We start from the raw sequence: 14,086 nt of genomic DNA on the forward strand, positions 1-14,086 counted from the left end.
TAATCAATATTCTATGTCTATAGGGTAGAGAGAGAGAGAGAGAGAGAGAGAGAGAGACTAGTCGAAAAATTATGTGAAATAGTGGGAGCAGCATAGTGCAAAGAAAAAGGTGCAGATAGAAGAAAACGATGCATGTCTGGAGACCTGAGGTCCCTCCCCCCGCCCCCCCCCCCCCCCTCGCCCCCGCCCGACATCAGAACAAGAAAGAAAGAAATTGCCAAAAAAAATTCAAAGATGGAATGCCTTTAATTTTAGGGTTCAATTTCCTCCCATCTTTGGAGAACTTATAACCTTTAATTTTGTGGCAAACACAATAGTCTTTATATGTGGAAGATTGCATGTCCGAAATTCAGATAAAAATTCTTTATGAATATTAATTAATTAAATAGTCCGGAAGCCTTGACCTCTGACCTTTACTTAAAAAAAAAAAAAAAATTCCTCCCATGTCCCATCTTTGTACATACGGGGGCTTCTTTAATCTTTCTAATGTCCCTAGCTAATTTAATTTGTATGGTTTTGGCTTGAGCTTCTCTTTTGTATTGATATGATATGATATTAACTGGCCTCTGCGCCTACTACATATTTCAGACAAGAAAATAAATAAATAATAAAACAAGATGCAAGGTCAAATGATTTGATAATTGACTTGGGGGAAAAAATTACAGAAAACTGTGTGTTGACTGACTGTCATTGCATTATAATGTTTCTTAAAAAAATTCGTCAAATTTCATATTTGCAATCATCACTATATTGTACAGATCAACTCTCTGAATTTTGCTTTGAAATCCCAGTTTTGAAATACATTAAGGAGTTCAGGAGGTAAGGATTAAATCTTAATTTGCACTAAGGAGCTCATGTTCGGTTGTCTTAACCCGTAGATAGACACTAATTAAGGAGCCTCAACTAGGGATAGAGGTGCCTTAATATCCGGACATGAAATATTAATCATTTTTAAGAAATCGGTGAGATCTTAAACATTTAGTCGACTAAGGAATCTAAATGAGGTTTAAGGGGGCTTAAGGAGGCTTATTCAACCCTTGCTGAACAACACAATTAGTAATGGCTCACAGTCTGTGTGCGTATTAAATTATGCTTCCCTGTACCAGTTAATTTTCAGGCAAGGAGATAGGACTATATCAAGATTCTGATAGTCTGATAGATAAAGATGTATGTGCGAAAATCAGAGCAGTAATACTGATTGCAATATTTATAGTCTGGAGAGTGCGATGTGCCAGAATTGTTTACTGGCAATAATAAAACAGTAGAGGCATTGATAGAAAGAAGTTCAGACTCAATGTACGTCGCTTTCAGAATAAATGGCTAGGATAGATGCAGCAACATTTATATACAAATTTCTTATTTTCTTTTAATTTTTCTGTTACATCTTCACATAGGACCAACCCCAACTTGTTTTGGAATAAAGCCTTGTTATTGTTGTTGTTGTTTTTGTAACATACGGGGTTCACAGTTCGTCCTTAGATTCTTGAAAACTCATGTAACAAATTGCGATTAATATATATAAACAGGAGCATGACTCCTATTCTTCCTCACAAAAAAAAAAATTGCAGACATAAACATGGTGCCATTTTGGTTTTTTAAGGACCAAGTACTCTACATTATAGATATGCACAAACTTGTAATTCCAACACTGCAATCTACTATATGAGCCTTTCCATTATGCTAAATGTTGTGTATGAAAATTGTTTTCTCCTTTTCAAAAAAGAAAAAAATGGAAAAACCAAAAAGCAACAAACAGCAAGAATGAAGGTCAGGAAAGCTATCATGTGGAGATCGATATTGTGTATAATAAGGCATGATCAAATGGAACACTCTTATTATATTGATCTAAATTTATTAGAGGGATCAAGTTACAACAACTATTTTTTACATTTTCAAAGTCCAAATAGTTGATCCAAACCGTTAGATGTGATCTCCACAATAAAATGTGCTTGGAAACCAAATTTTACATTTTTTTTTAAATTTTTTTACTATTTATTAAGATGGGTACAAAAATTAGTCAAATTCAGACCATTGAATTTTGTACCCATCTTAATAAATAGTAAAAAAATTTCAAAAAATGTAAAATTTGGTCTCCAAGTACATTTTATTATAAAGATTACATCTAACGGTTTGGATCAACGATTTGAATTGAAAATGTAGAAAATGATTGTTGTAACTTGTAACTTGATCCCTTAGGAAAATATACTCATCTAGATTTATTATAGGAAAATAGGTTCTACACAGTATCTGATCAAAATAAGGGGTTTCAAAAGTCTTTTAACTTTAAAAAGAATCAAACTGTCCATTTTTCTGAGGGTTGAAGTAACCTCTGTTGTTAATGCATATGATTGGTAGTTTCTTTTTCTCAATTGTACTTTTTGAAGCACTCAAACCTAATAGTATAGTTGAGCTCGTCAAAGGTCAGATATTCAAAAGACATCTTAAAGAGAAATATATAGGAGGCATGTTGCGGCCATTTTTATTAATACCCAAAAAAAAGTTAATTTTAAAAATAACCTTGCATTCTATTTTTTTTCAAAAATAACCTAACTGCCTGGCCCACGGGCGGCCCAGTAAATAAACAAGCCGCCTGTCCCACGGGCGGTCTCCTCTTTTTTTTTTTTTTTTTTTTTAAGAGATCTGAGTATTTTGATTTAAATAATTTTGTGAAGAAAAAGTTTTCTTGTTTAGAGTGTATGCCAAAAAAATAAGACATTTGATAAATTTATGAAGTGATGTCGTAACTCTTTATAACTTTGATTTTATTTGTCAGTTAGATATCACAAGTCTAAATATAACACTAATGAAGGACTTGGCCTTTATTCAAAAAATTTCAAGCTCTGACAGCTTGTTGATCTTTTTCTCTTTTTCCGGTTTTTATAATATATGTATAATATATACATATACACATACACACACACACACACACACACATACATACATATACACATATACATATATACAATTTTTTTTATAAACTTATTTTTTTATAAACTTATTTTTTTATAATATATGTATATATGTATATATAAATATGTACATATACATATATTATATAGAGATAGGCTAATGTGCTTTCGGTAGCATATGAGCCGAAATACACACGGTCCAAATTTGAAATTTGAAAATTCAAAAGGTCGATCTGAACCGTTCATATTGTTCTCCATATTAATAAAAATGGCGAACAAGATGAACGGTTCAAATCGACTTTTTGAATTTTGAAATTTCAAATTTGGACCGTGTGTATTTCGGCCCATATGCTACCGAAAGCACATTAGTCTATCTCTATATAATATATGTATATATATATATTTACATACATTATAAAAAAATGAGTTTATAATTTTTTTTTTGTATATATGTATATGTGTATATGTATATGTGTATATGTATATGTATATAGAGTGTGACTAATATGCATTCGGTAGCACTTCGGCCGAAGTGCTACCGATTCATTTTTCAATTTTTAAAGTCTAAATGATCGATCCAAACCGTTAGATGTCATCTCCATATTAAAATGTGCTTGGAGACCAAATTTTACATTTTTTGGAATTTTTTTACTATTTATTAAGCCACTTTGAAAATCGCTGATCCAACGGTAGTTTCTGATTTTTACTGTTTGGTATGCCACCGTTGGATCAGCGATTTTCAAAGTGGCTTAATAAATAGTAAAAAAATTCCAAAAAATGTAAAATTTGGTCTCCAAGCACATTTTAATATGGAGATGACATCTAACGGTTTGGATCGATCATTTGGACTTTAAAAATTGGAAAATGAATCGGTAGCACTTCGGCCGAAGTGCTACCGAATGCATATTAGTCACACTCATGTATATATGTATATGTGTATATGTATGTGTATATGTATGTATGTATGTATGTGTGTGTGTGTGTGTGTGTGTGTGTGTGTGTGTGTGTGTGTGTGTGTGTGTGTGTGTGTGTGTATGTATATGTATATATTATATATATATTATAAAAATCGAAAAAAGAGAAAAAGATCAACAAGCTGTCAGAGCTTGGAAATTTTTGAATAAATGTCAAGTCCTTCATTAGTGTTATATTTAGACTTGTGATCTCTAACTGACAAATAAAATCAAAGTTATAAAGAGTTACGACATCACTTCATAAATTTATCAAATGTCTTATTTTTTTGGCATACACTCTAAACAAGAAAAAATTTTCTTCACAAAATTATTTAAATCAAAATACTCAGATCTCTAAAAAAAAAAGAGGAGACTGCTCGTGGGCCAGGCGGTTAGGTTACTTTTGAAAAAAAATAGAATGCAGGGTTATTTTTAAAATTAACTTTTTCTTTTGAGGTATTAATAAAAATGGCCGGGCATGTTGTAACTAACAACATTGCAAGATATTAGAAAATTGTCAAAAAGAAAATACCCATAATATAAAAAACATTATTTCTTCATTAATTATTACAAGTAGAATATCTTATGAACTTTTCAAGTTGATAAAGCATATCTTGTGTTCTCACCTATGTGGCTATTAATTTTTTCTTTATTCTGGGGTTCTCACCTATGTGGCTATGTTTTTTTTGTTTTTGTTTTTTTTTTTTTTTGTATTGTTACACACTGTGAAGCAAATTTGTTGTTTAACATGCACTTCATTCTCTGTGAAAAGAATGGGAGTTGGCAATAGCTTTGATGTGGAAGGTATAATATTGTGGAGAACAATTAAGGAACCTTTTTGCGGTACGGTCTTAATGCATATATATACTTCAATATCAAACATATACACTATTGGTTTTGTATCCCAACCATAATTCACGTCTCTATCTTCTTTCAAAGTTCAAACAGTTGATCTGAACCACTCAATATGATATACATATTAAAATGTGCTTAGAGATCAAATTTTATATTTTTTTGAAAATTTTTTACTATTTTTTTAGATAGGTACAAAATCACTGCATCTGGACTATCCAAAAACAGTGATTTTGTACCTATCTAAAAAAATAGTAAAAAAATTTCAAAAAATATAAAATTTGGTCTCTAAGAACATTTTAATATGTATATCATGTTGAGCGGTTCTGATCGATTGTTTGAACTTTTGAAACAGAGATAGAGACGTGGGATATGGTTGGGACACAAAACCAATGGTGCATTTTTACCCTCCTCTATATATATTTATACACACACACTAGTATCGTGCCCATGTTACAACGGAAACTTATTATAAGAGAAAATAAATAAATGACATATTTTCATAAAAAATACAAAAAAAAAAAAATTAATCTCAACCATCTAAATATTACATTGCCAAAAGAGAAAAAAAGTTAGAAAAAGACCATACAAGTAACAACTACCTACTTTAAAGCATCAATGACTCCTAATTTAAAACAGAAAATGCACCTATCAATTCGCCTTTTGCAACCTAGTAAATAGGAAAATGCAAGGTGCCTATTTGTTACTTGCTCCCTTACCAACAAATATGGTGATGTCTAGAAATTGAATGAAAATGAAAGTACATAAACGGCAATGTAAAAACTAAATAAACTGCAACTAAGATCTTAATTAAACTACTGAGAAATGAACTGCATTGCAGTCTCCAATTGTTCATGCTTCCTGACACCTTTCACACCTTAAGTAGGAAGTGCTATTGTTGGATTCTCATTGTTGTTACCTTTTGCACGCATTTGATCAAGGAAGAACCTAGCACTAAGTTGCATGGGCATTAATATAAATAAAAGGCATATTTCTTTGTATTTTTTCTATTTAAAAAAATCATAATGTCAAGTTAATCGATTGTGCCGCCACTAATTGTAGTGTATATCTTCACACTTTCCAGAGCAACCTACCAAAACAAGTATACAATTCACCTATGAAAAAAATGTTTTAGGCTAAACAAATGTTGTACATGAAATCAGATGAAAATAAGAAAAATATTATCAAGAGAGGATAAAACTTTATTTTAGGAGTAAAAAAAAAAGCTAATTAAATATCAAAGATGGCTACAACTCACTCAAAGAAGGATGAGTCATGCTGATCACTATACGTCACTAATTCCACCTGTACAGTCAAGAGACTCAAGACACATATCATCATATTAAGAAGAAATGATATAGTTTTGTAATAAACAAAAATAATCTTTTATTTTCAAGTACAATTGTAATCATCTTGCACTGCATTTCTGAGATAATTTGATAAAGAAAACATCAGTATAAGATTTGCAGCTATCAATCTCCTAGCAGGAGAGGAGCTCAGCCAAGGCGCTAATACTGATTCAAAAATTAAACCAACGAAAAAGAAAGATAATACTAAAAATAATAATTTTATTTGAAATTATGTTCTTGAATTAACACAAAGTCACAAACAAAACCTGAATTTTTGGTTTATGTTTGCACCGGCAGCTGAGCCAGAGAAATAGCTGGCCTGTCCTAATTTGTGCTTTTATACTTTTTAATTGATTTCAATTGTGATACGTATCAATCGTATAGATATATATAAAAACAAAATTGATAATATATATTCTATATTACTCATGATAATATCTATAGAAACAAAGCAAGAGAAATAAGGAAGTGAAGAAAAAAAATTGATTTCAACTGTGATCTACCGTATAGAAACAGAAGGTAGAGCCGGTTCAATTGGAAAGGAAGAAATAAGGAAATATGAAATTATATCGCTAAATTTTAGAATTTGTTTAATTTTAATTATAATGTATTGTGTGGCGGTACGTGTGTCGAGTATTTTTTTTAATTAAATTTAGACTTTTACACATTATTCAGATGTTTTTAATTAAAATAAGACATATTATGTTATTGGAGGGCTGAGGTTAAATCCGAAATTTCATCTTTCAATCATAGCCGTTGACGGATTAGACACCCAATGTGCTTAATAAAAGAATGGAGATACACACACAAAAAACGATAATACGTAAATCCAACATTAAATTTAATACCAAATCAAACATTAAACTTGATATTAGTAGTATTGTCGTTGTTATTAGTATGCTATTTTTATCGTTATTATTTTTAATTTGTTTGCTCTCTCTTGAGGGTTGTTGGAGACAATTTTAGTTGGGAGTCAGACTTACAGTCAGTTCTCATAATTAAACTGTGGACTTCAGAACTTTAATACTATTTTCAACAGTTTTTTATGTCTCTAGTCGAATTCTAATCAATGATTCTGATATACCATCTATATGTTTCACAACACACAGACACATAAACACACTTACCCAATCATGCAAGTAGCTAGTTTCATTGTACTCATAATAAAGAGAAAATGTTTCCATCTACTGCTAATAATAGATCGGTGTCTGTCTTGTGCACTCTCTTCTTTTTTGAAAATATCAGCAGAGGCTGCCGGGTTCAGAACCGAAAGAAAATTACATTACAAAAACAAAAAGTAAAAAAAGTAAAAAAAGTAATAAAAACAAAAAAAAAACTGATATGCAGTATTGTACTTTTTCTTCAAAGTGTGTGCGCGCGCGCAACAAAAAAAACCGACTAAAGGTACTGGCAGTTTATTGACTGGGTCTTCTCTGCGAAATTTAGTTCATTATATCACTTTATTGACGTAGAATGCTTTTTTTTTTTCCAATGCTTGCTAAAGGGAAATAAATCTGCTGTGATCCATAGGAATTGCAGGACTATGTTATTTCAAATCTAATCTTTTATTTGTTTTGAGATCCGTGCATATAAACAAATTTTATTGGGATTCATGATTTCCAAAAAAATAAAAGGTTAGATTTGAAATAGCTCCCTGCAATTCCTATGGATCACAGCAGATTTATTTCTTTGCAAAAGTGTTTCAAGGCACACACACAAATTACTGCCAAATATTGAATTTCTACCGCTATAAAGAAAGATTCTGAGGAAAAAAAAATTACTCCTCTAATTTTCCTTTCATGCTTCTCCATAAAAAAAAAAAAATGCAAGTATCAGAATTTTTTTTGAGTAATTAGACTATGTATATGTTCAATGTACAAGGACTTTTGGTTGAAAAATGTACAATCTAACAAATTTTTATTATTAATATGATAGATATAAAAACTTGATTAACTTTTTAATAAGATGTTCATTCAATAAATCTAATGAGTTTGACCGGACTGCATCAACATTCCAAAAAATGTGGAAAAAATTAGTGGAATGCGTCACAATGAGGTGTTCAGTCAAACTTGGGAGATTTGACAGGAGGATTGAGTTCAAGGGCTATCATCATCTATTCATCTCTCTAATAAAAAATAACAAAAATAATAATAATTATCATTATTATTATAGTAACATCATCAGCAGCGACACTAACAACAACCATAATTATGACAGTGACGTCATGATGATCATGTTGATGATTGTAATTAAATGAATCAATAAATAAACATGGTAATAACAAACATAGTCACAAGATTTGCGAATTCCGATTAATTCGTTTTTTTTTTTTGCTCTCTTGCAGGACTGAGATCTCTGATTCAGATAATTCCGAATCATTCCCGTATTATTATCGAATCACTAATTTTTGACATCACCAAACCGAATCCAAATAATTCATTTGTCACTATGGAAACCAAACAGATACAACTGATACTCTCATTTGTAATTTGGAGAGAGCTATGCAGAAGAACATTTCAGGATGTGGAAAAGTCCGAACAGTCGCTACAAGGAGAAATAGTGACTAAATTTCAGAGCTGGCTTTCAGCAAGCATTAACATGATAGCCAGCTCAATTTTGTTTATGTATATTAGTTTTTTCTTTTGTTTCTTTTACTTTATATTTTATTTATTTATTTTTGTGTAACTTTGACATCACTGATGTCCTTTTTTTAATGGAATCCGAGGGGCGTGACCCCCAAATTTCTAATTAAAATAAAAATAAAAATATCATTTGTCACTATCATAACAAAAAGTATAGCATACGCTTGCCCAAAGATACCCAAGCACTCCATTTAGGCAAGGACTGCCTTGAACCTTGAGGAATTTCAAAATACACTGTAAAATCTTGTCCAATCAGATTCCATGATTTAGTATCTTTAACAAAAAATTAAAATAAAAAGCACAGTAAACTCAAAATTTTAAAAACCTAGTTTAAATGTACTGTGAACTTATTTTTTAAAGTACTACCATAATGAACAACGAATACTCATCATCCAAAAATTATGAACTTCCAAGAAGCCAAATTTAATCAATGAACTAGAAAAAGCCACTACCCCGGCCGAGGCGTTGCAAATGATAATTAATTGTTCTTCCAGGATTTTTTGGTCTTCCCTTCTGCAAAACCAAAATGAAAGACTTGTAAGAGCTTTTACAATTTCAACCTAACAATTTACTGTATTTGGAAGTTCACATAAAAGATTACAGTCTTTTCTTTGAATGCAGATGTGTTGCCTGGTGTATATGTTGAAAAATTATACATTTAATCTAGGCAATAGTTGACAGGCATGGATACCATGATCCATAATTACAGATTGACAGTTCCAAATGCATTAATTTTGGAAGTAAATTATTCTGTATATGTGTATGGGACGAAGGAAGTTGAGGACAATTTTTATAGAGGGTTCAAGGACAAATACATTTTCTTTCTGCACACACACACACACATGTTATCTGCAGTTCGGAAAGGAAAGTTTGTGATTTTTGGCTTTGGAAGGGCATAAATGAAACTGTATTCTTGTATGTTAAGCCAAAATTTACATATCATGTGGCAAATATACGAACTTCAGGTAATCAAAAGATAAGATGCGCATTCCGACGAATATCATATATATAGTATGTTATCTCATGGCATCGAAACCCAAGGGATAATATCATATCTAGAGAGTTCATTGCATCAACACCCAGTATACGCAAGTTCTGGCTATAGTTGGAGCCTAGCAGTGTTATGGGATATGGGGCCCTTCTTACTAGAAGTTGCTGTCGGTATTGTTGCTATAGTTATCTTGTCGGGTTCAGTCAGGAATCATCCTATTCATGAAATTGGAATTATAGGTTTTCTAATTGTCATGATTGCAAACTGGATCTGATTGCAAAAAGATCCAATTTTAAAAAAAGGTCGAGTACCACAATTAATAATATAAGAGTATGTGCCTGATTACCAGTCATATCTGCCACCTGGTACTAGCCAGTACTTATTCTAGGTATAGGAGAGAAAACAAGGAAGAAAAAGACATGGTTTAAAGTAGTTGCAACTGGGAAAAAAATGACCTGTTCCTCAGCACAAGCAACAAGAAGATTCTTGAATTTAGTGCATTTATCATCTTTCTTGTTGTTTAAAGAGAGACAGCCGAGAAATTGCAGCATTTCCTTCATGCAGGGCTTCCCAGCACCCCCAAATTTTTTAGGGTTTATGTACATACCACCTGCCTTGCGACCCATTCTACATCAGCAACAAAAAACATTAAATAATTAACATACCTGAGACATTACTAACTCTCCACAAAATTGAAATATCATTTAATGGTTCTGTATTTTGAATCCAAAACATACTAAAATTTTGAGAAAAATGGAGCATTGGTTCAATTTCAACATACTGATGCTTCTCTGATTGTTTAAAATATATACCCTAGTATTAATATCATAATTGCAATTACAAATGTAATATCATAGTGTATTTTTCTAGAGCAATTGCAAATATAATATGAACTAGACTCAACTTCGGCAGTCTCTGTCGGGTTTTATAAAAAAAAAAAAGTATTAATATCATAATTACCCCTACACCCCACACCCCAAACTCTAGAAAAACAGTAGTAAGCAATAAACAAACAAATAGATAAAACCAAACCATCTAAAAGGAAATAGGTCAAAGCTCCAACCATATAGTGCAATAAACAAACAAATCGATAAAACCAAACCATCTAAAAGGAAATAGGTCAAAGCTCTAGAAAAACAGTAGTAAGCAATAAACAAACAAATAGATAAAACCAAACCATCTAAAAGGAAATAGGTCAAAGCTCCAACCATATAGTGCAATAAACAAACAAATCGATAAAACCAAACCATCTAAAAGGAAATAGGTCAAAGCTCTAGAAAAACAGTAGTAAGCAATAAACAAACAAATAGATAAAACCAAACCATCTAAAAGGAAATAGGTCAAAGCTCCAACCATAGTGCATTTTGTACACAGTTTATAGGTACTATTTCTCATAATTTTCACGTTTTAATCACTGTTATTACTTGTTAATGTTTTCACACAAAAAGGAGACAAGACAGAAAAAGACCAACAGTAACATTTAGGTGGTTTGCAGTGCAACATTAAATGAATGGTCGAGTTCGCATACAGTGCACATATACATCATAACAAATGTAAGTTATCACTCTGTAAATATATAATTTTGTGAGTGATTGAATCAGTAGCCCATCAAAGCTACTATTTTAAAAAGGGAAAAAATGAAATGAGGAAAAAGGAACTATAAGGAATTTAAAAGTTGTAAATTCCATCAACTTAGTTAATATTAAAAAAATTCTCTGTCTCATGCCAACAAGTAGTTGATAAGAAAACAACACTGTATGCTAAATCTTTTAATCCTGGCTCTCAAAGCGTCTATATTTATTTGAACAGCATGACTCTTTTTATTCTGAATACCTGAACCACCTCAAAAACCTAATAACAATTGAATCACTACATAAATAGACAACTTAAAAGTTATCAACCATTGGGGGTGTTGAATCTGCTATGTACTTCTTGGTGAAAACAATGCTATCACAAGGCAATTGACAACCCAACAAGCAATATAAGCTCTAAGGAGCAACGCATCAAACACCTTATTAGCATAAAACCACATAACAATTTACTGAGCAGTTACTTGCCAAATGGCCAAGAATCAAAAGCAATACATCTAGCCACACATTTGGAACGGGGTAGTGAAGTTATTTACTAAAAATTAGGACGTTCAATCATAGCAAGCAGTAACTCTTTTTATTCTGAATACCTGAACCACCTCAAAAACCTAATAACAATTGCATCACTACATAAATAGACAACTTAAAAGTTATTAACCATTGGGGGTATTGAATATGCTATGTACTTCTTGGTGAAAACAATGCGATCACAAGGCAATTGACAACCCAACAAGCAATATAAGCTCTAAGCAGTGGCGTAGCCAGGAATTTTGCCAGGGGTAGGCGAACATATATGAAAGAATATATATAGTTGCAAAAAAAAAAAAAAAATTCAACATAACAAAAACTACAATATCAATCAAAATAAACACGAAGTCAATATAAGATAATTGAACATCAAAAGTTTCAACTAAGTCAAAAGTTTATAACAAATATTCGTTTACATAGAAAAAAAAAAGAAATATATTAATGAAGATCTAAGTTTGACCTAAGTGGAAAACAGAGAATCAGATCTAAGTGAAAAACAATTAAGCTCTCTGACCTAAGTGAAAAACAGAGAATCAGATCTAAGTTTCAGCAATTAAGCCTCGAATAAAAGAGCTAAAAGGGTTTCAGCAATTAAGCCTCTAATAGAATAGACTATTTATGAAGGTTGTTTTGATATTGACATGTTACAGTATGCAAGGGCAATGAGAAAAGACATGGTAATGTCAAGATTATTGTATTCCCAGAGGATGTTCATGCAATTGACAGGTTCATGATGCATATTTTTAGTAATTTATTTTACCAGGAAAGTTCAAGATTGTTGCATGCATGATTTACAATAATTGATCAACTTGGATCAGTCGAGAATGCCAAGGATTCTTGCAAAATAAAACAAAAGCTGCCTGATGTTCCACAAACTATTGATTTCTTGGATCAGACAAGAATGCTAACTATTAGTTGTACCCAGTAATTATAAACACTAAAACCTGTGCAAATTTCCTTTTTTTTGTGAGTCATAAAACCATTATTATAGAACCCTCTCTATAAAATACTGAGGATTAAAACTTTACAAGCCACAATAATCATACAGGGTGAATTGCATGATCAACAGAATTAGGCACAAAAGGCCCGAAACACAAATTGGGAAGCTAAAAATAACTGTGCACGTTATCTTAACCAGTAATACCAAATCAGTCACAAAATTGAATCGAAATAAATAAAAAAATTCACTCACTAACTTCGACAAATCTCAAATTGAGCTCAGAGGCCTATCACGAGATCATAATTTCACACCCAATTGACAGGTACCATCCAGTATTTACCCCCGTTCAATAGCTGGTACCAGCTATCTACCCCCGTTCTTTTAGTTTTCAATTGAAATTAGAAATTGAAATCAATTTGTTTCTAGGATTTATGCATTTGGTCTTTCATACAGCAATTAAGCCTCTAATAGAATCGACTATTCTATGATTAAAATTTCGAATTTTTCCAAAGATAAGAAAAATTACTTGAATTGGTAATCTGGGATGGGAGAGAGATGAGGCGCAGGCGCGCAGCGCAACCAGTGAGCACAGAGAAACCAGCGCAACCAGTCCTCGTCGCGATTTCTCCAGTTGGGTCCGCCGCCGTCTGCGTCGCGATCTACTCGGGATGAAACGAAGAGACAAATGATAGTTCAATTCTCCTAACGGGCTGGGAAATAAATTCAGGGGTAGGCAACTTTTCAAGGCCCATTAGAAAACATGATCCAATTTTTTTTTTTTTTTTTTTTTTCCGCAGCTGCCTGCCCCTATACCTCTAGTCTGAGTCCTTTAATAATTACGCGTTAAAATTTTATAAGGGCTGGATTTTATATTTTTTGGTACTTTAAAAAAAAAATTGTCAGATTTTACTGGTTTTTTAGATTTTGATATAACAGCGTTATTAAATGTACTACAATTTTCAAAATCAATATTATTTCTTCTATTCACAAATATTATACTATTAAATAAAAAATTAAGGCTATGGTACTATGCATAGCGCAGATTGGTCCGTGCTATGAATCAACATTTTTGTTTTCAAAACCTTAACAGTTGATCCGAACCGTTCAACATGACCTCCATGGCTCCATATGAATATGTAGAAAATCATTGTTTTTGTATGATCCATAATTTTCATATCAAGTGATTTTCTACTCATCTAAAAAAAAATATAAAAATATAAAATTTAGTTTATAAATACAAATTCACGTGGAGATCATGTTGAACAGTTCGGATCGACCGTTCGAACTTTTAAGCTAAAAATTTGAGTTAATAACACAACAGATCAATATGCGC

The 14,086-nt window shown here is 31.8% G+C and overlaps 1 protein-coding gene across 1 annotated transcript; it reads right to left on the bottom strand.

The window, feature by feature from the left end:
* Window positions 1-8,935: 8,935 nt before the first annotated feature.
* LOC144573582 (uncharacterized) lies at window positions 8,936-13,441 on the bottom strand. The gene is made up of 3 exons (XM_078323364.1): window positions 13,280-13,441; window positions 10,152-10,323; window positions 8,936-9,218 (listed from the first exon to the last, which is right to left on the bottom strand). Exons 2-3 carry the CDS (start codon window positions 10,320-10,322, stop codon window positions 9,141-9,143), a joined length of 249 nt encoding a protein of 82 aa, XP_078179490.1. The 5' UTR covers window position 10,323; window positions 13,280-13,441; the 3' UTR covers window positions 8,936-9,140.
* Window positions 13,442-14,086: the final 645 nt, after the last annotated feature.

This window comes from Carex rostrata, chromosome 21 (assembly GCF_964058835.1).
Source record: "Carex rostrata chromosome 21, lpCarRost1.2, whole genome shotgun sequence".
Lineage (NCBI taxonomy): Eukaryota > Viridiplantae > Streptophyta > Magnoliopsida > Poales > Cyperaceae > Carex > Carex rostrata.